Source organism: Haplochromis burtoni, unplaced genomic scaffold, assembly GCF_018398535.1.
Source record: "Haplochromis burtoni strain Fernald_Lab_line unplaced genomic scaffold, NCSU_Asbu1 Contig_21, whole genome shotgun sequence".
Classification (NCBI taxonomy): Eukaryota; Metazoa; Chordata; class Actinopteri; order Cichliformes; family Cichlidae; genus Haplochromis; species Haplochromis burtoni.
In genome coordinates, this window is record NW_024582382.1 from 125970 (window position 1) to 152144 (window position 26175).

The following is a 26175-nucleotide window of genomic DNA, read 5'->3' on the forward strand; positions in this document are numbered from 1 at the left end:
TCTTTTTTTTATTATGCTTTTTTTTATTAGTCCTGGAAAACATGTAAGGCATATGGTAACATTACACACTGAAGCGTTACAAGCTCTAAAGGCCATGTGGAGAACATGGCACCACGCAGTAAACCCAGAGTCAAGCACAGAAGCAGCATCAATTCAAAGGGTTTAAAAAACAAAGTTGAGACGAGAAAGTGTGTTTGCAACCATTTAAAAACAAAGAAGGGAAAAAAAAAAAGAAGAAGAAAGGACAGAGTTTCTGTCCTTTCTTGTCCAAAACAAGACAAGAAAGGACAGAGTATAGGAAATATAGAAATCAACCTGTTGGGTATGCCTTGTAGAAAGTTACCAGCGGTCACTGATAGGTGTGTAGTAGGATGGATGTGAAGTGGGTTTCTGAAGCATTCCCAGAGATAGGTTAAGATGTCTTGTAAATGTACCAGCTTGCCATGGAGGTTCCCATGCTGAAGGGTCTCAGGTGACGCAGGGGGGCAGCAGGCTGGCATTCTCCTCTCTCACACACACCACACAACTACATGACTACTAAACTAATGTGAAAGACACAGAACGGTACATACACACATGCCTTATTTTGTTGTTGTTGTTGTTGACTAAACATGCATTCTAGTACTGTACATGACACGCCCAGTCAGGTTGTACTTCCTTAGCATCTCTGCAATGCAGCTGCATTGCAATATCTCAAAAACGACTGCTAAGGATAATAGCTGCAGGCAGATGTGGTCGTTTGAGTTCGTAGTGTAGCGAACACAGTGGCTCTGAATGTGGAACTAAACCACTTTCATCCTCCCTTTTTTGACTTAGAACACTAAAGCTTACTTAAAATGTGAGTACTGTGAAGGAAAATTGGTGTGACAGTTTGTGCAGTTAACTCAGTGAAACAATGATGTGTGTGTTAGTAAATTGAGATTTAAGTGGGTTCCTACATAGGGAAAACTGCTGTTTGGAATGACCTGAGAAACCATATAGAAGAAATAAATCACCACAAAGCAAACGGCGGGTGGCTGTGAGGGACTACAGCTTCAAGCCAAGACGGATAGAAAAGTAGCTGCTGGAAATACAACACTCACTGTACTCACTTTCTTTAGATCTAAAACTATGAGTGACAGTATAATCAAATCTAAAATGTTCAAAAAAAACAAAACACTTTAATTTTTTTGGAAAACTTTGAAATACTTTTTTTTTTGTTTTGTTCCTCCCTTGCATCTCTGAGTTGTTAAGTACTCTTGCATAAGTGTCTGGAATGACTGGGAAACCATTTCAAGATGAGATTACAATTCAGCTTCACCACGGTGGAAAAGCTCTCAGGCTGCAGGCCACAGTAGGAAGGGGTGGGTTTTACTTTAACCGACGGATCCACTTGAACCCGAATTCAAGACGCAAAACACCCACCCTGCTGATTGAGTTCATGTCAAAGGCATCTCAGTTCAAAAGTACCCCGGGGAAAATATTGAAAGAAAAAAAGAAAAGAAAAGGGATTTTAATCGGTTTTCCACATGCAGATGAATGCATGCAATTTCAAATTCCAGATGTCAAAGTAATGCTCTATTTTCTTTGAATGTGTATGCAGAAGGAAGAGGCTGATATGGAGAGGAGTTTTTGGCTGGCTGCTGGACTGCAACTGTTGCACCGGCCAAGAGGTTTTGCAGATGCAGCACAGGAAAAGAGGAATGACTCTTAATAATCCTTGAGTGAACTGAGATCAACTGCAAAGCGGAAATGTTGTGTCTGGGGCAGGCCAGAACTGAGCTATGATTAGCCAATAAGCAGAGGCTGTGCTCAGCTGTGTTACAGTACTGGCTTCCCTGCACAGCTGTGTAAAAAACATCTGGTCCCTCACTTGTTATACAAACCATTTTGGAAACAAACTGAAAGAAAAGAAATCCATAGAGAGGAATAGCACAGAGCTTTGGAGCTGGGGGAAATTTGCAGATTTACGACCATCTTTTGGTGCGGTGGAGTTTTGAGTCTTAAATCCACCATGTTTTGTTCCTCTTCACTGTAATACTGATGTTATAACTGTAAACCAACAGAGGGAATCATCCTATTGGGGCTGATATGATGTGAGACCTGGTAAAACACAGCGAAAAGCATTTACTAAATACATCTCAGATTGAGGTAAGGAGAGAGGCACAATGCAGGCCTATGCTTCAGCAAGACTACAACCAATCACCAAATACAGATTGTGTTAAACCTTTTATAAACTGCAGCAAAATTCTGTCAGCACCTGTGAGCATTTTGGGATAGAAATCTGACACAATGTGACAACTTGTGTGAATTTTTCTTTTTTTTTCTCTTTTCTTCAAGGTTGACGGAAATGCATCCAACAACAGAATTTTCTTCATATTTTTTTTATGCACTGTTAATATTCAAAGCATGGACAGAGGAATATACATACAATTTGGCACACATGGTTTAAACCAACAGAAAGACTTCATCACATTTAAAGAGGAGTGCAGGTTGGCAAGTCCCCACATAAGAGTATGAGCTTTGAACTTTAAACCCTTGGATAACAAAAAACAAACAAACGAACAAAAATATAAAGGTAAATCAAAATAACATAGTAAGTAAAACATCTTTTTTTTTTTTTTCTCATTTCAAAACTGAAGCGTTTGTTTCTCACATGGCACTCGGAACAGAAGCACCGTCCACAGGTTCACAAAGGGAGCCCAGCAGATTAGAACAGAACACTAACCAGAGGCTGACAGGACACAATCACTCCCCACACCAGCGTGCCAGTCGCACTCCAGCCCACGTCGATCGGACCTGCTCCACGTTTTACTTCCCACAGTCAAGGATGGATGAATGCTTTGATTTTAGCTGCCACCCAGGAGAAGTTGGCAAGCTGAAAATGAGGGGACTTTTGCATGAGTTTGTGTGTTTCTGTGTGTGTGTGTGTGCCACCTGTGCTTTCAGTGAGCTTTAGCAGATACAGTGGGAGCGCATGATGGGAAATGGGCTGCAAACCTGGAGCAAAATCAAAGCCTGTGCTGGACTGGAGTGAGACCGCCATGCTTGCAAGTGCATTAAGATCAGCGAGCAGAGTGCAAAATACTAATACCAACTGTCCTCATAATACAGGCCTCTTATCAGACAGGAGGGAGAGATAGAGTAAGATGTGTTGGTTGGTTGGTTTCAGAGCTACATCGTACTGTAGCAGAGTAGTGTAAGGAGGGAACGTCTGGTAGGAGTTGGGGGGGGGGGGTGCTTTTAAAACCTGACAAATGACCTGAGGACACACGCACATCTTCACACATAATGGCACACCACACACAGCACATGAGGGAGGCCACTCATGCTAACACAACAACTTTTTTTCGGAAACATTTTTTTGTTTTTTTTGTTTTTTACAAAGTCACTAGTCACCATCTGAGTCTCGACACAGAGGCCAGACTCACAGACAGGCAGTGAGGCGGGCAGGTGGATAAATAGTCAAGGTTTAAAGTTGATTGACTCAGACGTGAAGGATTTGGTGCAATGAAATATGAAGGACTGGCCTTGAAGGGATAATTCACTCTCCAAAAAAATGAAAAGAAACAAATGTCTTTTCTCTGACCCGTAGTGCCACTTTTCTATTTAGATGGTCTCAGTGCCCAGTTTTCAAGAGACCGGCTGTAAAGGTGTCTAACTTCTCTTGAACACAGTGAAACTATATGGCACTTGCCTCAGGTGCTCAAATGAAATGCATCTGAACAGCTCAGCAGCAGTATCTTTTTCCAGGAATCATGGCCCAGTTATGCAAACAAATCCACAAAACTTGAGAACAGCTTCATTGAGGAACTTTTTCTCCTTTTACCCAACTACGCCTACCGACTAAAAGAAGAGTGCAGCTGGCTGTGCAAAGTAGGAAGCTATTAATCTAACCACTTGGTTGTGAGCATGAGCTTCTTGTCATGGGCAGATTCACTCTTCCTTTTGCACAGTGTCATGTGTAGTTTGAGGAAAACAGTTTGACCACCTTAAAGCAAGTGCTGTCCAATTTCATCATATTCAAGAGGAGGCAGACATCGCTCTCTCTATATAGAGTCTTAAAGGCCTAAGCCTTCAGCTCCTCAATCTCAATACATTTTACACCTGTTGAAGTACGTGTCGACAGCACCAACTGTTGGCAAATGTAGACTAAGAAAGCAGAAAGGAGAGACTCTGGGAGAGGGGGAGAAACAAACCACAGTGCCATCTCTGACGAGCCTGACGCCTGTTGCTATGCCGACCATAGAGAGGGAAGTGGCAAGAGGAGGGAGAGAGAGAGAGCGAGAGAGCGAGAGAGAGAGAGAGAGCGAGAGAGCGAGAGAGAGAGAGAGAGAGAGAGAGCGAGAGAGAGAGAGAGAGAGAGACAGACAAAGTATGTGCGGCAGCTTGAAGTGAATTCTCCTCTCTCAGGTCAGAATGATCGACAGGCGAGTGGTCGCTGTGAAAGGAGCCATGGAATTCCTCAAGGAGGAGTGAGGAGGAAGAAAGCCTTATCCAGAGTGAACTAAAAACTAAACTGGTATTCACCTTCTTAACTTGCTCATTTCAGACGATTCGCTATCTCAACATGACAGTGCTTCATTCATCACACTATGTTTGTGTGTGTACTTGTTTAAACAGAAACAAATTCTCCCTTAATTGGCACTGTGCACTTCTTGCCAACAGTTGGTCAGCTAGAAAAATCTGTAACTAAGGAGAAGGAAGCTGAGCAATGATTTCTGCCTCTCTATTCAACGTTGGACTGAAAGGCTCATTATGAGGCAAATTCATATTCAGGCTAGTGCAAAACTGCAGATTCTATATTAGCTTCACTTAATTTGGTGGGAACGAATGCACTGTTAAGAGGTTTCGCCTTGCTTTATATGAACACCGATACAAGCTTCAAGCTAAGTCCACATAAATGACAACCAGGGTTAGGTCTTGCAGTATTAACACTATTGTCTGAGCCATAAAACATCATGATAAAAGCCATGATGCAAATATCTCCAGAGGAGGTGCACCAGCCAATCACAGGCATCTCTGACTCATCCTTGGTGACATAACTAAGCGTTGGACACTGAGAGCAAAGTGTGGGTGGGTGTGGTTCTCTCATTTTACTGCCCGTCTTTGTGCCTGTCTGTGGGTCCGGCCTGAGGGTGGGTGGGCAGGGGCGGTGGTGTGGGAGGTGTGTGTGTGGAGTGGGGGCAGGGTGGGGACTCAGCACAGTGAGGGGATGGGGAAGCAGAGGTGGCAGGTGGAAGTCAGAGCAGAACAATTTAGCACAGTGGGAGTTGAGGTGCAGAGGGGCACGGGGTCGAGGGTGGGGCCGGCGTGAGAGTGGGGATCATTGTTGTCAGGGAAACAGTAATTTGCCCCAGGCCTGGACCGTACCCACAATCCTCCATGTTCCTTCTGTCTCTGCCATTATTGTTATGGTTTTTTTTTGTTCCGTTTTTTTTTTGTTTTGTTTTTTTGGCCGTTTCCGCTCAATGTCAGAGAGGAAGATAGGTTCGGAGCTTCGATGTGATCAGAATCTTTAAGACATAAATGCAAGAAAAGGAAGGGAGGGGGAGGTGGGTGGAGCCAGGTCTGAGTAATCGCTGTCATTGTGGACCCAAAAGGTGATGGAGAGGGGATGTGAAAGACTGACAATGCTGTGATCATTTTCTAATCCATCCTTCTAACCCATTCCCATTCTTACTTCCCCCCCAACCCCACCCCATCCATCTAAATTGCCAAATCCATCCCCACAATCCCACACCACACCCGAGATCCCAAGACACAAACTCCCTGCTGGTCTGCTTGACTATCCATCCACTCAACCCTCTCACTTCTCCTCCTTCTTGGGTTCTTCCTTCTTCTCCTCTTCCTTCTTCTCCTCCTTCTTGGGCTCCTCCTTCTTCTTGTCATCCTTCTTGTCATCCTTCTTGTCATCCTTCTTCTCCTCCTTCTTCTCCTCCTTCTTGGCATCGTCCTTCTTCTTGTCATCCTTCTTCTTATCCTCTTTCTTCTTATCCTCTTTCTTATCCTCCTTCTTGGTCTCCTCCTTCTTCTCTTCCTCGGGCATCGGCTCTGTAGTGAGGATCACTTTGCCAATGTTGTTCCTTTCCTGCATCTTTCTCATGGCATCACCCACCTGGAGGAGAGAGGGAGAAGCTGATTATTTAAGGCGAGATGAAAGAGCAAATAGCGAAAAGGAGCAAAGGGAAGCTTTTAAACAGTTCTCTTTGAGACAGAAGAAGCTAGTATCATCCCTCCAAAAACATTTCCACAGCAATATGTGTTTCTTTACATTATCTGCCTCCAATTTCCCTTCTTGACACCACAGCCTGGAAACAAATATTGCAAGCTTGCTCTTCAAATATGACTTTAATATGCAGTATATGAGAAATTATATTTGTTTAGATGAGACTTTAATAATCTTTGAGGGGAAATTAGATTGTTGCAGCAGTACACAGCAAATAAGAAGTGGTAACAGGATAACGGAGCAAATGGAGGGAATAATGAACACTTCAAACATGCATTATTTAATATTAGTGTGTCTTAAATATAAAAATAGTGAATGTTTTAATGATGGGCCAACTAAAATCAAAATCACTTTTTGCTTCATTTTATCAAATTCACCCATTCTATCAAATAACAGACATCCCCCCACAATATTAAGATGTTTTAATCACTACGCATTAGGAAGGAAGTAACAGATTTCCTCAAGAAGACGGAGTGTTGATTACATGGAAGTAAGTAGTCTGTGTTTAAAGCAAAAGAGGGAATACTTTGCTGAAATGCAAACTTGAAGCCACTGGCTTTCAACTGATGACAACTTAGGTATTGCTTTTTAAAATGTAATCTACATTTATAAACATTCATCAGCTTCATAATAGCTGATGGCTCTACTACAGCTCAGCTTGGAAATATTGTGCAAGGAAACTTTCCACTAAAAATACATTTTGCAGTAAAACTTTCAAAGTATTGTGTAATTCAGATTGCTGAAGCGTTAAGCCTAAACTTAAGAACTGATTTTCTTTCCTAAGACCAAGGATTGAGGATTTTATGCTCCATCACTTCAAGTAAAATTGCTTTTAAGAAGAGATTTCTTTGCTGGCTAGAATGAACAGGATTATAGTGACCAAAAAATGTGGTACTGTAGAATTTGGCATGTCATTCTTATTGAAAGGTTGGCCTGGAAAAATGTTACACCGTCCTATTGAGGTGCTTATTGGGTTAAAATGATTAGAAAAAAGAAGTATGAAGTGGCAAATCTGATATTTATGAGATTTTCTTTCCAAAAACTAAATATTTCACGTTGGGGACAGATGAGATTACAACCCCCAGGCTCCCCTTTCCATATTGATGGATGGGTGATGTTGGTCCTACTGCTCCTTCATCATAATGATGAGTGGAGAATCCCAGCCAGACTGGCCCCACCCTCCTCTTGACCACTGGGCTCTGTCCACTGTCTGTTCCCGTCTCCATCACATCTCCCTCCCTCCTTCCTCAAATCTCGCTATTTGCGCGAGGCAGGCAGACCACCTAACGACCAATGCCACGGCAACAGGGCCATCTCCTAGCAACGTAAAGCCTGGCTGAAACGTGGCCCTGACGACTTAGACACATGGGAAAGGGAGAGGAGGAGGCGGAGGGAGCAACTGGTATCCCACAAATGAAGAACAGGCAATGAAAGAAAGGGAGGGGTGAGTCCAGGAATTATAAGAATCATCTTCGATGTGAATGAAAGTCACAGACTGCCTCCTTTTAACGACTCCACCGACTTCTAGGCTTCACTCTCTAAGATCTGCCAACCTCTCTCACTCCCAGGCATCTTGATAAGGGTGTGCTATTTGTGGCTACTTACATGACCATTATCTTCTTGGAAATCGGTGCAGATGTAGATAATGAATCCTGAGGAACTACAGGAAAGGAAGGAACAGTCTAATTTACAAAAAACATGGTCCTAGCATGTTCATTGATTACTGGAGGAAAAACAAAGAGTGACAGTGGGGGGGATGGGATGTGATGAATGGGGTCAAGATGTGGCATTTCAACCGAGGTCATAAAAATCGATCAACTATCTGTCATGGTCTGCTGTGTCATTAGTTTTTCCACGTCTCTTTTTTTCAGTTAACTCCTCGTATTTGTAAGTTTCTGTTGTGTATGTGTCCATTTTATTTTGTGCCTTTATTATTTTTTCCAATATTTTTATGGTCTGATTTGCCTTTTTCCCCTCGCCTGTTGATTGCCATCCTGCTCTACTTTATGTACTTTTAGACCTGTTTTACTTAGTCTTTGTGACTTTTCCCTCCCCATTTCTGTCGGCGACTCCCCTTCTTTTCTCCTCCTGTTCGGAAATTTTTATCCAATAAGATAAAAGTTTTCTCAGTTCAGTTATTTATTTTTTGCTGCAAAATGAGACTGAAGCAAACCAACAGTGTCACTAAAACCTGTCATAAATGTTGCCATGTGGTCAAGTTGTTGTTATTAACAGTGATAAATTATCAGAAAAATCCCCTAATTTTTCTTCTCCAGAAATAAATTGACATTTGAACTCAGCAACCTGTTCTATATGAGTTTAACCTGGTTACAACATGGCAGCCATTTGAGTCGAGTTCCCTCAAGTTGTGCGTTCGCATTTATAAATTATTTAAGCAAATATATGAAACCTTTGACAACCACAGAGTGATTGCAGTCAGTCCAAGTCTGACAGCAACTGTTTGCAGAAAGGTTGCCTCCTATCAAGTGACCTATGTAATCACGATCACTGGCCGTAACACCTCCAAGCTCTGGACAATTTTAACTTGTATGACTGAGCCATTGGTTTGCTGAGCCGATTAAATGTAAATTTGCTCGGGTTACATGATCACGGGATGGTGGCGCATGAGGTGAGCCCTCTTGTTCATCGTTTTCCCAGAGTATTTTTATTTATCTAATAAAATAAATGGACTCCCTGTATCTCCACATAATTGCCACATAAAATATCAGGATACTAAGCTGTATCGATTTCTTTGCCCCAAACCTTAACTTTAATGGTCTTCTCCCTCCATCTGTAAATTAATTAACTTAATTATGTACTCTGCAATGCATCTTCTGCCTTGGTGCCTGCATTTGAAAAGTACACTAAAACATAACCCTATTAACCCACAGCTTTTACTTCTACTAGTAGAAGTGTGACTGGCTACGGTTACATCTTCTGACTGAAGATTTCAGGTCAGCTGTTTACATGGAATGTGATTTAATATGGTCTGAGTTTTACATGCATGGATGCACAAACACTAAACTGGGACAGTGTAACATGCATAAGAGTAATAAACAGAGTCATTTTCACTCAAACTGCAGCCCTGAATTTTTACAGGCATTACCCAGGAAAGAACATTGGACAGTTGGATTGGAAATTAATCGGAATTTGACCTGCCAGCTCCCTGGTCCTGTGATATTTCACTGTGCCATTGTAAGATGACATAGCCAAAAGTAGAGTGAATGTACAGCAAATGAGTGGTTGTCAAGTTTCCTACAGGCGTATTACCAGAAGTGAGAAGGCATCCAAAGCAGACCATAACCTGCTTCATGCCAAGTACGAGTAATGATCCAACTGGTTTCTCCTAGCATTAAGTTCTTGTGAAAGTTCTTATCCCTTTGATGGGTGTTGGAGCAGCTCTCTGATCTGAAGCAGTTTCCATTATTATCTTCTTTAAAATCAAACTCCACGTAGGGCCAATTCAGCTCAAACCACCATTTTTACAAAATTGTAAAAAGTGTTTACAACCTTTGTTTAGAAAAAAAAAAGGAATCATTTATGTGCTATAATTTCTTTTTAAATTCTGATCAGTTTATGAAAAGGTCCCACCCTATGCAACCATTTTAAATTTCAGTCAGTTTCAGCCGTTTCATATTTCTTTGTATGGAGCTTTTAAACCTTTCAGAATCATTAGGCTTCATGTAAATCTAACCCATGTTTGCAGACTTTGTCCAAAAACTTGCTCCAAGCCAGACAGAGATTATACCTTCTCTTCTGTGTATTTCCACTCTCCTTCCATGTCTCTTTCTCATACATCAGGGCCCCTCCCTAAGACAGAGGCACACGCTGACTAAAGGATGTCACCATAGCAACAAGAGAGAAAGAGCAAAAAAGATACACTGTGAGGAGGGAGAAGGAGAGAATACAGCGAGACAGAGAGAGACAGAGAGGGAGTCAATAACCTAAAGACAGAGAAAAAGAATCTGATAGAAAGAGCAGACAGATGGAGAGGCAGAGAAAGAGCGTCAGATGGCGGAGAAAGGCAGCGGGTGTTTCTCTCCGGTCCCAGTCACACAGCCAAAATACTGACCAGCTCTGACTTTGACAACAGAAGATATCAGCCTCTGACTCTCTCTCTCTCCGTCTATCTGTGTTTTTCACACCATCTCTATTCATATCTGTTAGCAGCGTTAATTTTGTCAGCAACAATCGGAGTCTGTCTGTCTGACTGAGACAGAGCGCTTCTTCTGCACAAACTTTGGCTGTTGAATGGGAGGCTTATTGAATCACGGCCACACCCAGCTTCTGCAGATCCTACCACCAAATGCATAAACAGACACAGGCCCACCTGGCATTCACATCCATTTTAAGAAAGGGGGGGGGGTTGTAAATGTGAGTCAATAAGCATATATATTAGAGGTGTAAATGCACCCGTGTTGTGATAAATCATCTGGTCTTACAAAAAAAAAAAAAAAAGATATAAAGGACATGAAATGGAAACGGTTTAGTGGCAAATTCAGCTAAAAAGGAAAACTACTGCATATATCTTGTAAAATACAGAAGATTTTCTATTATTAATATAAGTTTTGAAAAAAATTTGATGCTAAATTGTAAAGATTAGCAGAAATTCATCTAAAATATAATTTAGATTAACAAATGAACTAAATAAATACAAGCCATTACATTTATACTAAATTAATGTAATGTCAAAAATTCTAAGGCTACACTGTAATAGTCCCTGCAATGACCTAATCTACTCAACTACACTGACCACTTTAAGCAAAATTTCAAAAAACAAAAAAAATAACAATGATATAATCTCATAGTATTTAACCGATCATAGCCTCTACTTATAAATTTATTTTATGTGAGAATAAAGAACGTAATCCACCAAGACATAATCCACATGAGACTAATAGTAATTACTGGCATAAATAGGCAAGCACAGAGACACAAACCTGCTCAAGATGCCAAGTAGAGTCAATGCGGGGTTTGATTTTGCCGTCCTTGTAGAAATCCAGAATGGTATTCATTGCCTCGGTGATGAGCTCTGTCTCCCCATCTAGGTAGCCAAGGTGGAAGCCACACACCGACTTGTTTCCCTGAATCAAGCTGAGTGTGTGGATGGAGAACTGGTGGTACCAGTTCTTTGCCACAGCAAGCAGGTTCTTCTTTTGTCCTGCCAGCATGTTAGCCGCTCCTGGCAGAAAAAGTAAGAGCTTAAATCGCTTATCACTGGAATAAAAAGCTTAAGAAAGACTTTCAACTAGAAACTAACTTAGAGCAGGCCAGCTACACACCTGCAGTCAAAGGTTTTGTGACTACCTTAAATTCATGAAACACAGACTACTCAAAACTCTTTGTGTTGGCTCCTACCATTGAACTGTTATTGAGGCTGGCAAATTTATATGTCTATAGATATTAAGATATATAATATGGGGAGTTGTAAATAGATGGGGAAGGAACTGGAACTCTTTTGTTAGACCACACCCATTTTCAAACTACACCTCAGTTTTGATCTCAACTTCTCATCCTCAGTGGTGAGGATTAATACTTATTTTTCCACAGACAGAAACATGCATGCACGCCTGCCAAAATAGTCTAAATCTTCTTTGTGGTAGTAATAATACAGTATTTTCTCCAGGACAAAATTTTGCCATGAGATTCAATTATGAAATTTCCCAGTCCCCCACCAACTTTCTCAGTTTTTTTCATCTGCAACAGCTTTACCCACCTGATAACCTATTTTCATTTCCTGATAACCTATTTTCATCTTAGTGGTGAAAGACCCACTCTATTAATGTATTAAAAAATGAGCAGAAAATTGGATGACAGATAATTTTTTGTCAAGTAATGTACACAAAAAGATCACAAATGTTTCTTTTTAACTGGTCATTTAGTGTGGAGATTTGCCGTTTTGGCTGTTTTACGTCACTGTAAATTGAATATCTCTGTCAAGCGTCAAGTGCTGCACCTTGTTATATCGAGTTTGTTGTTTCCCTTCTGTCTCCCCTCAGTCCTCAAACTCTCACCTACACCTTCCACCCTAAAAAAAAACCCTCTTTAGCACTTCAGCTGTCACTGTCAACACATCCCTATTCCCCCTCATCCTGCGTTCATGTAGCCTATGGCCTCACTGTGTGAGCTTTTCTCAAGGGAAACAGGGGACACAAAGCATGCTCTGACAGAAAGAGGGACCCAGTCTGCTACATTCAGACACATTCCAGGTTTCTTGCGCATAAAACACTCATTGTTCGGCTACGCATACTTCTGATAAGCTGGAAAAGAAGCTGAGGGAGAGGATGGTGGGGTGGAGCTGGAGGGTTTTGTGGGGGTGACATGGATGAATGGGCGAGGGTGGAGGGCACCATGCTGGGTAGTAGGTTTCTGAGCAACATGCAAAGGGAGCACCCTGTTCTCCATGGATGCCGACCCCACCCACTGCATGTATACTGGTTCGAGTTTGGCATCTCAACACAGCTAGTGTAAAGGGCTTCCCACGAATGACATGCAGCATGCCGATGACATGGGCCTCTATTCTGCCCACCACTCTACTAGTCTGCTACAAATTAAAGGTTTGACATCATCGGTCTTATATTGGGTATATTGTCTTTTGTTGATGTGCTTTATTTCAAGCTGTAGAGTTGCAGTTAAAAAAAATGAAGCAGTAAATTGAAGCCTTAGCATTCCTACTAATGTTACATGGCGCTATAATAAGGTCACCAACAATTATAATGACCAACATTTTTGTTTAGACCTTAAGTTTTAGAAAAAAAAAAAAAAAAAAAAAAAAAAAAAAGGTGGCCACTTAATAGTATAGTTAAAAAATTACAGCCCAAATTATTGGCCTGTTCTTCCAAAGCAATGTTGTGGATAGCTGTCTCGTGAAAATTACCAACTGACTCTCAAGCATTGGCCTTGTTTTTCTACTTACCATAGGTAATAAGTTTGCCCATAGGCTTCAGCAGGTTGTAGGCCTTATGGGTATCTGATCCTCCAAGAGGGTCCAGTATTATGTCCATCCCTGGAGCAGAATAGAGAAGAAAGGGACAGTCATCACTGGTGTGAATTCAGAGAGAACAGCCTGCCAAGTCTCCTCAGCAGCCACCTCTGCATGGCAGAGTTCACTGGGAGTAGCAAGTGTGGCCAAGTTGCACCATGTTTGCACAGAGACGAGCCCATATATTCCAAGAGACGTAAGAAGAAGAGTCGAGTAAGGGCCTGCTTGTTTGATGTTCTTTCATTCTTGTCACTGATCAGACCAGAGGGATAAAATGACTTTGTTGCTGTCCATTCCTTGGAGGATAGAATAATAACCTACCCTCTGAACAGATGGTAAAGGATGGCAATCTAACTATGAAGGTTTCTTCGTGGCTTATTAATGGTGAACTATATAAGCTCAGGCCTAATGATGCTCCTTTCCGCCAGAGGGGACTCCTCAAATTGGGCTACCCCTCCTTGCTCTATTAAACCCTGCTTTTATTGATTGTGGGAGGCTCACAGCAGGACTCCGCCTTGACCACAGCACACATAAATTGACAGGCAGCCAAAGACACAGAGGGAAAGGTAGAGAGCAGGACTGCACATTGATCCAGGCTTCTAATTAGATACATTGTGTCCAAAGTGTCAGTTCTCGCTATCTGTCTCTGTAATGCCTGTCTGTCTAACTCTATGTTACAAAGAACAGAGACGGCCTGAAGAGGGGACTATGAAATGAGCCACCAGCATAATAACAGTCTCCATCCTGCTAGGATCACAGCAGTAGTTGGAAGGAGAAACAGGAACTGAACATTGTTTCATTTTACTGAAAAGCTGAATTCTTTTGTGCTCATCTTGGCGAGTCCATCTACATAAAACTGTGTGGATACGTTGTTGGTGGCAGTGGGAATCCAAACAGTCACTGTTTAGTGAAATGAGTTTGCTGGGTAGGGAAAATGACTCCCTACATGCTATCCGTCTAGTGCACATTGCAGCCAGCTCTGTCGAGAAAGACAATGTGGTTGAAAATGTATCATCTCAGTGTTTGCAGTCACACAGTACTGGTTCTTGCCAGGGGAAAATATCAATCTGAATTTCAGATTGTTTCAGTTTCAAATATGAAACAGTCTCAATATGAATTTAGGCAGCTTTAACAGTGCAGATGGCTAATTTTCTTACCTTTTGGACTGATCTTGCGGACTTCCTCCACATAGTCCTTGGTGCGATAGTCAATGGCATGCGTAACTCCACCCTGGGTGATGGTCTCATGTTTACTGGCTGAAGCAGTGCCAAACACAGTCACATCCTTCACTGTCTTGCACAGCTGAGTAGCTGCAATCCCCACACCACCTGAAGGAAGACAAGAGTTAATTTGATATGTGAAATCATGAACTGCAAAAAACACGATTTGTAATGAATTCTAGTGCAAACTCTATTTGGCATGGATTTATAACCAACTTAATCTTTCAAGGCGACACCCTGAACAAAACATACCTCAACACAAGCATCTAGGAATTTCCATTCTACACATACTTATGGCAGGTAAATGTGATTTTAATTATTAATTCTCCCAAACAAGCAAGTCAATATCAGTGTGAATGTGTTTTGCTCAGGGGTATGTAAGGAGCGCATTAAACACAATCACATTAACCCAGCTGGCCTGGGGTGAATAGACACCCACACACATCCAGGTCTGGAGAAAGTAGCCATTGTAGCTCAAATGACATCGAATTTCTGGTTCTCTTATTTGAAACAACCTGTCAAAAATTCCAAAGTCAAAAAAAAAAAAAAAGAAAAAAAAAAGGAGCTCAAGTCTTTTTTCCCCACCATTTGGAAAATGACAGTTGAATTACAAATGACATAGTTCCTTATGATCATGTCAGCTGAAAACAAAAAGGGCTCCACTGTCCAAGACTTTAAAGACAGATTGGATGTTTTGGATATCTGTGTTTTTTGTGTGCTGTATTCCAAAGTGTGTACATAGTTGTGGCAAAAGCCTCTGCCAGTGTTTGCAAAGGCAGCCAGCGCAAGAAGTAATAGGTTACTGATAAGCAGTGGCTTGTTTGAAATAGGGCCTGACTTGAGGACTTGAACTGAAAGGCATCCATAAAGGTCATTCATGCCTGACCAAGTAAAGAGTGCATCTTATCTGAATCAGAGAGTAAAGCAAAACATATTTAAATAACAAAATTTTAATTGCATAGTTGGGCTGCCTGTCTGCTAGAAAGGTTTGGAGTAGATGAATAATTTGCATGCTTACATAGACATCTACACTTAAATATTTAGTAGACTATGGAAGATCAAGAGCAAGATCATCTTAAAGACAGGAAGACAGAGACATGCATGAGAAGCACACATTTGATTGCCCTTGTGCAAAAGATTAGACTTGTGGAATTGATTGTTGTCAATAAGTTATCTTTACATACAGTGATAAAATGCACACAGTAGCAAAGTGTTTTGAACATGCCGTGGGATGTGTTGTTTTCAGTGGTTTCGATAACGTTGGAATTTTCGTTTCTTTTGTGATGCACAGAGCGAATGTTGTGCATCAGATGACACTGATGCACCTCTGGTCCCTTCATATAAACGTAAAGATTATTCTGAGCCAGTGAACCAGTCTTTTCAGAGCAACGTCTCAGCAGTTCCTCTCTGCGGATGCACTATTGCATAAAAACAGCAAAAAATAAATAAACTGAACCAAGATTTAATGATAGGATTAGGCCCCATTCTCTTACCAGCATGAAAAATAAAATGGTTTGCTTTTACTCCAGTGTTAAAAATAAATGAAAGTTTTGTAACTAAAATGTGTTATAGAGGAGAAAGAACCAGGAAATAAAAGCCCAATTTTTAAAAATTCAACTGCTTCAAAAGCCTTATTTTCAATGTGGTGACAAGAAATTCTTTTTATTTTGTGATTTTAATTTGACAGACTTAGACCAGGAGAGGTGAATCAATCACTCTGCATTGGTGTTATCAAGCCTACTGACACCAACGTTATTGAAGGGTATGAGAATCAAAGCTCTTGCTGCTGGACATGAAACAAAAATGAAAGTGAACAATAAACTGTTTTTTGATACACAGTCACCAAAATCATTCAAGGAGCGTCTTTTAAAGAAAAAAAAAAAAGGTAGTTACAGCGAACGGCATATTTAAAATCACAATAATTCCTTTAGTCAGTTCAAAAGACTTAAAACAAACACTGCATGGTTCACAGCAATGATTCTGATCTCATTTTCTGTTAGATTTGAATCTTTCACAGGGTTCAAAAAAAGGGTCAAAAAACTTGTAAAGACAAATCCAAATCATTTTAATTTGCTTCCTTCACAAACCTTCATTTCAGTGTAAAGAAAGAAATGTATTCTGTGTTGTTTTGTTGATGTAAGAGCCCGAGTCCAGGAAAGATGAATCAGCCGCTCTTCGTTACTATAATCACGCCTGCTGACACCGAGGGTACAACTGACGAGAAAACAAAATCGAGGCTGTTGCTGTTGGATGTGAGTGCCGTCACGGCTGCGTTATAACAGCACCGTCTCTCCTTGTCCTCAGTGAGAAACCAAGTTTGCGTTGCCAAGGAAACCTCGGCCAAATTGCCGACAATGACTGAGCAGAGGGAGCCATTTTGTTTCAATAACTGCTCTTGCTTTGGGCAAGTTTGTCATTAGTATCATATCTTACGTTATAATTAATATGTGATAACAAACAGTTCATCACAAAGCTGCATGCATGTTTCCACACATTCGAACACAGCGCAAACATGCCTGCTTGACTTGAGTTTTTGCACTAGTGCACACGCGACAGTTTGTGTGAGGTAGAGGGGAAGGCAGACAAAGTGAGAAATTGTTGAATATGCATCGCCTGTCATGTGGGAGGTTTAAGAGCTGTTTTTAGTCAATGGCTTTGTCACATAGTAGCAACCCACAGGTGTTAAAAAGTGTCCAACATGATGATGCATCCATTTTCCCTGCATACTTGCAGCCATGCACTCACATTAATGTTTAACCAATGCTACTGTAGTAAACATAGTAATTTCCCCTTCTGTTGCAGTAATACATAGTGAGGGGAAAACGTAGCAATAAGTGTCTGTTTTAATGATATTGTACACCCATATTTTGATAACGAGAGAAGACAAAATTAGTTCATACTGGCTGGTTACAAATGTTTCCAGTCAAAGAAACATTGTGGCCAATGAGGAGAACGGTACCTGTTTCTGAATCCCATGAGAACAAACTCCTGATCCTCCATCACAAGACTCCTGAGCTGTGCCAGAACCCCTTACTGCACCCCATCTCGATTCGCAAATACACACACACAGACACACACATTGATACATGCACAGATCACAAAGGAGAGAGGAGCGGGGTCATGCTTTGAACAGCTCTTAATGGCTGCTGGTATCTGCTAATCTTCACAAATATGCCAAGATTAAAATATTAACCTCTTATTAACCTAGTGCTTTTGCTTGTGTTCCTGAATTATAAGTCTTCCCTTTATATCTATTTCTTTTAACTAAAATAATGTTTCTTGGCAGGAGCAGAGTGTGAATTCATGTTAATTTAGAACCAGCCACAAACACTAATCCATTTGCTCAGGGAAGCAAAAAGCAGCTTAAGTACATTTTTGTTGCTAATTACATTTCTTCTCCTGAAGATTCAATTGAATTGTTTACACTCGGCGATTAGGAAATGTCAAAAAGCATCCACCTATCTGTTGTGTTCTTCCCTCTCCCTCTCTGGAGAAGCTGGATAAACAGTGGGGTTTTTGTCTTTCCCTGAATCCGTACATTCTAACATTCTGGCACAAATTGCACTTGGCTTCCACAATATGAGTTAGGAGTGAAGAGGAATTTTCCCCAAAACACAGTGGAATCCAAACTGACACTGAGGCCACTATTATTGCTCCACACCCAGAGTTCACCAGCAGGGGAGGGTGGGGACATGAGAAATATTTTTCAGATTTATAAAAATAAATAAAATATCCGCGTCGAGCGTCAATCAACTTTAAAGCCATATCCTTGTCAGCGTTTTGTGTTACTTGCCCAAATGAAGATCATCTTACACGTCACGGTGTTACTCAATTGTATGAGTCAGTCTGTGATTTCAGGTGTTAGTATGGGGACGGATGGAGGCCGTACGGTTACTGTCAACACCAGAAGATGACTAGTCCCTGGTCCTTGTTTCTTTTTCTGGGATTTCTTCACAGAAGGACTCATGTCCTCCTTAACCTATCATTAGTGGCTAACAAAGAATGAAATACAGGAATCTCTTGTTACCCAGACTCACCATGGCAGGGTTACAATAGAGCTTAAAAGAACAGCAAGAATCTCAACAAGTTTATTTGGTTCAACTTGTTGAGATTCTTGCTCTTCTTTTAAGCTCTATAATTGACTTCAGATACAACTCCTGTAATGACAAAAGGAGCTGTGGCTGGCTGTTGTTAATGTGTACTTTTGAGGTATTATACTACATTATACAAACTGTGTTTTCTGGAATGACTGTTCTAGTGTGTGTACTTGCACTGTGGGTTTGAAGAGCAGTTTAATGTGCTCTCTCTAATGTTGAAATTCTGTGTTTCATACAGGAAATCTACTTTTAGTTACTGTGAGTGAATTTAAAAAAAATATATAAAAAAACATCCCTTGCACATATGTGATGGTGGCCCCTATAATTTCCTGAGTAATGATTCTCACGTAGCACTAACATAAAAACAGTCACAGCACAGACCAAATAATAATATGCATGTAAAGGTATAGACATAACCTTCTTTTCTTGTCGCAAAATGAAACACAAGCTGGCGTGCACTTATTCTGTTTTGCCACACAGATACAGATACGATCACACAAACAGGTGTCCTGAAAAAGGTTTCACATACACCTGTGACTGTATGTGGTGGTTGGGATGAGGGTAGATGGGGTCATTTGTCAACGGCTACAGCAATGAGAGCGCGAACAAGCAACGTGATTGGTGGGTTAGGTTGGAGGTTGCCCTGGTTTCTCTTTCCTATCTGTGCAGCTGATCTGCCTGCCGGCAATGCCAGGCCCAGGGAACGCAGAGACGGTTCAACCACGCAGCCCAGATTCCCGCTTAGTGGTCAGAGTGAATTAGCATTTGCTAAACTAGGGTACGACCTCCTGTGCACACAGACTGGAAAGAAGAGGAAGGGAAATCATTTATAAAGACACAGACTTTTGTAATCACTCCAAGGAGCAACAAATCTGTGAGAGCCAGAGATGTAAGTACGCATGAGCTAATGCTTAAACAGCAAGGGACTTTGTTAGCTGGTAAATAATTGATGAGAACAGTAATCTGTGAGGGAGTCCTGGGAGGAGAAAATTACACTGAAATAAGAATCTTTCTTGGAATCATACAACATCCCCCCCAAAAACCCCCCAAAAAACAAAAAAAAACAAAAAACAACACACATTTTGCCAGTCCCATCTGCAGTCAACTGCGCACTGGTGGCTTACACATATGCCTTAGGCATTGCCTGAAGGTTTGACAGCAGTCATGAAGATCTATACCAGGATATGGTTCTCATTTACCAAACCCGAGAGATCCAGCCACCTGTTTCACTCACTAAGCATTCAGAGATCACTGACAGTACACTTGCAATACTGAGGTGCATATAGAACCCCCCCCACAAAAAAGGAAAAGTTGTAATTATTTCAGATACCCAAGTTCCCCAAGTCCTTTCAATGTGCTATGTAGAGAACTGTCCGACAGCTGCTTCTAAAGCAGGACAAGTATGAAAGCAGTTAAAAATAACATACCTTCACATTAGTTGTTTGCAGAGGCATGAGGGATTCAAAGGTAAAAAAATGGTCTAAGAAATTTTCAGTTGTTTCATTATTGCTTTCACAATTCACACGGCGCAATGGAGATTAAAAGCATGCTTTCAAGCTGAAATTTACATGAGTAGAAATTACTTCCAGGACCATCAGCTCTACAGATTACCATTAACAAGGATTTAACTCCTCAGCTGTGACTGCTGTCCCCCATCACAGTCAAGAGTGTATTTCACCAACATACAGCAGCTGGAAGCCTCTCACTTCAACTCTTGCCAGCTAATCCTCAGTGTAACCCTGGCGTAAGGCTATCCTATACACTCCAGGAAGATGCAGCTGCAGCAGCCACCATAATTGGTCGCTGAGAAAAATAAAATCCAAAACACGAACCTCAAACTTTATGAGCAGAGATAATTGATAACATATGATGGAGACGAAAGCACCTTACAGTGCTATTAGTGTGCAGAGTATTTTTTTTTTAAGCAGTGAAAGATTGAGCTGGAAATCCAGGCATTCATGGGGGACATGGCTGAAGCACAGAAGCAGAATCCTCCCCTACAGCGCCACCTAATTCTTATTATGCATTCTACATCTCCAACACAATGCGTGACACCTAATGCTGGACCGCAGTCAGTCATAAATAAAACAGAGGTAGACGTCATGTTTGGAAGCAGTGGAGCCCCATATGTATGCAGGAATGTGTAGTGTGGGTGTGGTGGGGGGGCGACGACTGGCCAGGGTTCATAAACATTAGGGCCAGTTCAGGGAGAGGTCAGAGGAAAGGCAGTTGGCTGGGTACAGTGAAAAACCCACGAGATGCATCCTAATGCCGCTAAACTTCGTCCCCACCCAAGCCCTCTGGGGAAAACAAAAGGGGAAACGTGCGTACGTTCCCCGATGACGAGGACTAGAGCACGGATATGGAGAGGTCAAGCAGAGGGAGCAGAGGTTACGGAGTGCCGGAGGCGGAGGAGGACAACGGAGGATGCAGATGTGAAACGCAGTGGAGTAGAGAGGCACGATGGGAGGAAATACAAAAAGCCATTGTTTGGAGAGAAAGGACAGGAGCGGACCCACGAGAGAAGCAGCTGAGGACTATTCACCAGAGTTTACTTACATGCACATAAAGGCCTGACTGACAGACAGAGTCTAAACACCAGGCAGGCATTCCTATCTGGTCACCTGATCCTGATGGGTTAAGGTCACCATACATTTGAGGAAATGTTGCTCTTCATGCTGATGTGACATTACCAGAAAACATGGAGACACAAAAGCATCCCTGATGCTCACAACAGAGTTCAGCAGGTTATTCCCATGAACATCTGTCACTGCTTTCCATCAGCAAGAGCATTAAAATTTATCACCACCATTAATGCAACTTTTCACAAAATGAGGTTGAAAATGACCTGGGAGAAATTTGGAGTAAAACTAATGAATAAATTATTTTTATAGGGAAAATAGAGACCAAAATATAAAAAAATAAGTGCTGGCCTTCATTACACTGAAATACTTGTTGAATCTTTTTTATTTCTACAGAATGATAAAACTTTTTGGCATGTATGGTGTGAACTTTTTTCCAGCTTTTGAAGTGAGACCTGGCAAATTTTTTTTAGAAGGCACTGATTCAAAGCAACCAGCTGCGAAGGGTTATGTTATTATTTCTGACATTACCGGTAACCTTTACTTCAGTTTCATACCATCTTTAAATCTTGAAATATGGTGGCACGGTGGTTAGCAATGTTGCCTCACAGCAAGAAGGTCCTGAGTTCAGTTCCACCATCAGGCCAGGGTCTTTCTGTGTGGAGTTTGCATGTTCTCCCCATGTTCACATGGGTTCTCTCTGGTTACTTGGATGTCTTTTTCTTTCAAAGACATGCAATTAGTGGGGATAAGTTAATTGGAAACTCTAAATTGCCCATAGATGTGAATGTGAGTCTAAATGGTTGTCTGCATCTGTGTGTTAGCCCTGCGACAGACTAGCGACCTGTCCAGGGTGTGCCCAGCCTCTCGTCCAAGATAGCTGGGATAGGCTCCATCCCCCCCGCCACCCCGAAAAGGATAAGAAGCTTAGAATGGATGGATTCTGTGAAATTTCACATGCACAGTTTAACAATTAGAATGACCCTCATGTCATTATAATAAACATATAGTGAGTTAGAATAGCATAAAAAATTCCTCCATCCGAAAGTATACAAACCTACCAGTATACCTACCAGTATTTCTTCAGCTCATTCATCAGGTCTTAAAATAAAGTGGAACAATTACAAGTTAACCATTTAGGGGCCAGATTATTTCTTGAAAGAGACCAACTTTTTTTTAATGACATAATTTTCTCTATATTGTAAATCCATTCTAGAAGAGGAGATCCCTCTTCTGTTGGTCTTCCAGGATTCTGCTACTTGTCCCCTGACTTAAAGATTTTTTTTGCATTTTATTCTTCTTATCTATGATATACATCAATGTTAGTAACCTTTATATAAGAAAAACTCCCAAATCTGTCAAAAATGATATGATTAGATGTTCATTATTAGGAATTATTGTTCAACTAAAGGTTTTAGGACCTTCAGGGACGCTTTAAATATAATTTAATTAATCATTTTCCAAAGCGATTAATTAGCAGATTAGATTCTTATAAGAAAAAAAGAAAGAAAGAAAAACAGTCACTCAGAGGATGAACCCTCAAGAATTTACTAGAAAGACATGAAGGTGAGGAATGAAGAAAATTACTCAAACAGAGAGTCTATGTGGTAAAAAGCTGTCAATCTTGGCCTTCAATAAAAAGAAAAAATAACCAGTTTATATCGTAGTTACAACTGTACTTTGTCACTGAGGTTGAAAAACCAATCACTGCCTGTGCTACTCCTGGGTTATGTGGCCCAGTTAATCTCATCTTAAAGCTCACTATATTATCTTTGCTCAACATAAACAAATGTTGCAAGAACGTGGTGTTATGCAGACATGTCTTACACACAAGATCAGTGTTGTTTGTTTGGGTGCACTTCCACATGCACCCAGCAATTGCAAAATTTTGAGACAGTCTAATGAGTCTAATGTAAATCCCTTTGCCTATTTATGCTAGTCAAATGGGTGGAGCTGTGAGAAAGGTTTAGCTGTAACTCACTATTGTGTCATAACTTCATAGGATAAAAGATGCATGTACCTTGGAATTGCATATCGATTAATTTTACCTGTGGAAACAGATGATAACAAACACCAGCACTAACAAATGATGTTATAAAAGATAAATCTTCTCAAAGTTACTACACATAATAAGAGTGCCTTGTGAGTATGAACAATATGGAAAGTCCAACTAAGAGTCATAACCCCTGCCCCCTCCATGTCAAAATGAAACCAGGGATATTTGAGTCGTGATGTGCTCAGAACTCAATCATGTGATGTGCTTAATCATGGACTGCAAAAAGGGGTCACAGGTAAACATTGCTTCAGTGTTAGCCAAAAAGGGGAACCATCGCCTTAGATTACTTTACTATAAAGCTAGAAGCAATGCCTGTGTTAGCAGTTAAGTTGTTTATTATCTAAAAACAAAGTGGTAATTGTTTTGTCTTTAAACATGTTAGAAAGTACTGAAAGTTTCCCATGATCATCAAATCACTTTCTTTTTCTGTCAGAAATTATAGAAATTTCATTTACAATAACATGAATGACATAAAAAAAAACAAGTCTTTATGTGCAAGCTAAACTTTCATTTAGTAAAAGGCTTTAGACTAATATGTACTAGCATACTTTTGATACCACTTTTTATTTTTTATATATTTATAAAAATAGTGCGTATTCATAAAGCTTGTCTCTCTTACTCTGGGCCAGAAATTTCAGCTTCCGCACACTTACATGCAGCAAATTGTTCAGTTTCATTACTGTCTGAGCGGAAGAGCACAGCGGTGCCGTGGTTTGCACGGTTACCTCACAGCAAGAAGGTCCTGTGTTTGAATCCATAAGCCTGCTGGCTTGTGGCTTTTTGCATGGTGTTTGTGTGTTCTCCCTGTGTCTGTGAGAGTTCTCTTGGTTACTCCGGTTTCCATTGATGGTTGAAAGACAAGCCTGTTAGGTCTTAATTTGAAATAACCAGTTGCACTGGAATGGTGGAATACATTTTGTAAGGAACATAAGCACCCCTGGCTTTAATCTCCTTCTTGTTATTGGAAAACAGACTTGAAAGAACAGCGCAGATAGGTCTGTAGACACTCAGTCTTACCCCACCCCCATCTCTCTTTGACCCTGTCACAGCAGACACCTTTGATCACACTAATCAGAGAACATCAGGAACAATTTTGACAGACTCAGGGTGGGACCCACACACACACACACGCGCGCACACACACACACGCGCACATGCGCACACACACACACACACACACACACACACACACACACACACACACACACTTTGAGCCACGCAGCCGATGATGATGTTAAGAGAAGGATGCACGCAGCTCTCACGCTCTAACACCTTATTCAGAAAAGGCACTACTAATATACACACTGCTAGCTTTTAGAGCAGGACGTACACTATTTCCAATGATTATTTACACATGCAAGGAATGACAGAGCACTGGCAAGACTGTTCAGCAAATGTTTTTGTCATAGCCTCAGCAATGTGCTTTTACAATCCTGATGTCCGGACAGCTGGCGAGCCAAGATTGGCAGCCTGCCCTGAGAAACCAGAGATGCCGCATCAACCAAACCAGCAGGGAAATGTGTCTTACACCACACCACACAGCATTCCTCTCATCGACAACACACTCTGCACAGGAACCCTTGGGCCATACAGTTTTTGTATTCACAGGGATGAATTGCATCAACTAGATGATATGATTAATGCAAACATTTGGGATTCCTCTGTAGACCACCAGTTCCACAACTATGAGCACGTTTGCTGTCATTCAGCTCGGGGCATATCGCAGTTTAGCTTACAAATTCATTCTTTTTTCAGTGTTAATGTCAGGGGATGCATTCACCTGGCAGTCAGGTTTCTTAGCAATCCTCACCCACAAACTGCTCCCAAAGCTGAGGGACCCCTTTCTTGCTCCCTCTACACAATTAAAGTGGGAATAAGACAAAAAGTGAGAAATGTGCAGTGGTAGACAGCAGAAAAGGGGAACGGAGAATGAGAGAGCGTCTTATTTTGGCTAGTGTTCTTCAGTTCTCTCCAGCTGGCCTGATTGTGTAAACAGAGCAGAATTAAATGCTCTCAAGCTTTGTGGATCACACCCCAAAACAGGTGCTTTTACTCCCTCAATCCCCATCTCTCTCCCTCCCCCCACTCGCTCTGAACGTTGACCGTTTACACTCCAGGTGGCAGGTGCTCTTATATTAGTGTAGTCCTAGAGAGAGTAAAACACTGAGCCATATCTCATACAGATGAAGTCTGGGACCTTTTCCATTGGCTATAATTCATAAAGAAAAATGCATAAACAGGGCACGCAGAGAAGGAGAAAGTCAAGAAGTGAAAGTGCCAAAGGGTGTTTTTTTTAGTCTGTAATACCAGCTTTGTATCTTTGATTTGTGTTCTTCTGATGAACTGTAAAATGGTCTCTTTAACTCTATTAAAGAGGTTGATATAAACACAGTTCACAATCACAGAGATGGTGCAAACTAAGATGAAACTGACAAATAGCTGTAGGATTACATTTATTTACATATGACCTTTTTGGAATGCAGGCAATTATTCAAAGCTCCAAGCACAGTGGTTGAAGTAACAATCCCTTTTATCAATGTATCTTCAACCTATGCCTGGCAGAAAACAAGGAGTCTGTGTGTTCCACATGCGCATAAAAATTTCTCTATATTTTTGAAAACTGGTTTCTGCTTAGTTTTTACCTGCAGCCGCATGGACGAGCACGCTCTGGTTGGGTCGCAGGTTGCCAAAGTCAAACAGCATCATGTAGGCAGTGATGTAGTTGACAGGCAGGGCTGCTGCCTCCTCAAAACTCATCCCCTCTGGGATTAGGAAGGTGTGGTTTGCCGGCACCACTGCTACCTCCTGCCACAGCCCAAAGCGGTTCAGCACCATAACCTTATCACCAACCTGAAACAAAGAGCACAGCAAGACATGGGTGGAAAGAAATTGTAAATTCAGTTCTTGTAACCCGGGGGCCAGAGCTTGTTAGGGGGTAAATGAATAGTGATTATAGATGGTCTGATTACATTACATGCACATATTACGTTAACACGTGAACAATTTATTTTCTTAACGAATCTGCATTAA

The 26175-nt window shown here is 41.3% G+C and overlaps 1 protein-coding gene across 1 annotated transcript in view; it reads right to left on the bottom strand.

Annotated features, from left to right (window-relative positions):
* Positions 1 to 2: 2 nt before the first annotated feature.
* vat1 (vesicle amine transport 1) overlaps positions 3 to 26175 on the bottom strand; it is a 32834-nt gene continuing 6661 nt past the window's right edge. Inside the window, exons 2-6 of the mRNA XM_005920401.3 lie at positions 25788 to 25995; positions 14348 to 14518; positions 13125 to 13214; positions 11149 to 11390; positions 3 to 6097 (exon numbers count right to left, since the gene is read on the bottom strand). Coding sequence (XP_005920463.1) covers positions 5789 to 6097; positions 11149 to 11390; positions 13125 to 13214; positions 14348 to 14518; positions 25788 to 25995 — 1020 coding nt within the window. The 3' untranslated portion in view covers positions 3 to 5788. The remainder of the gene's footprint in view (positions 6098 to 11148; positions 11391 to 13124; positions 13215 to 14347; positions 14519 to 25787; positions 25996 to 26175) is intronic.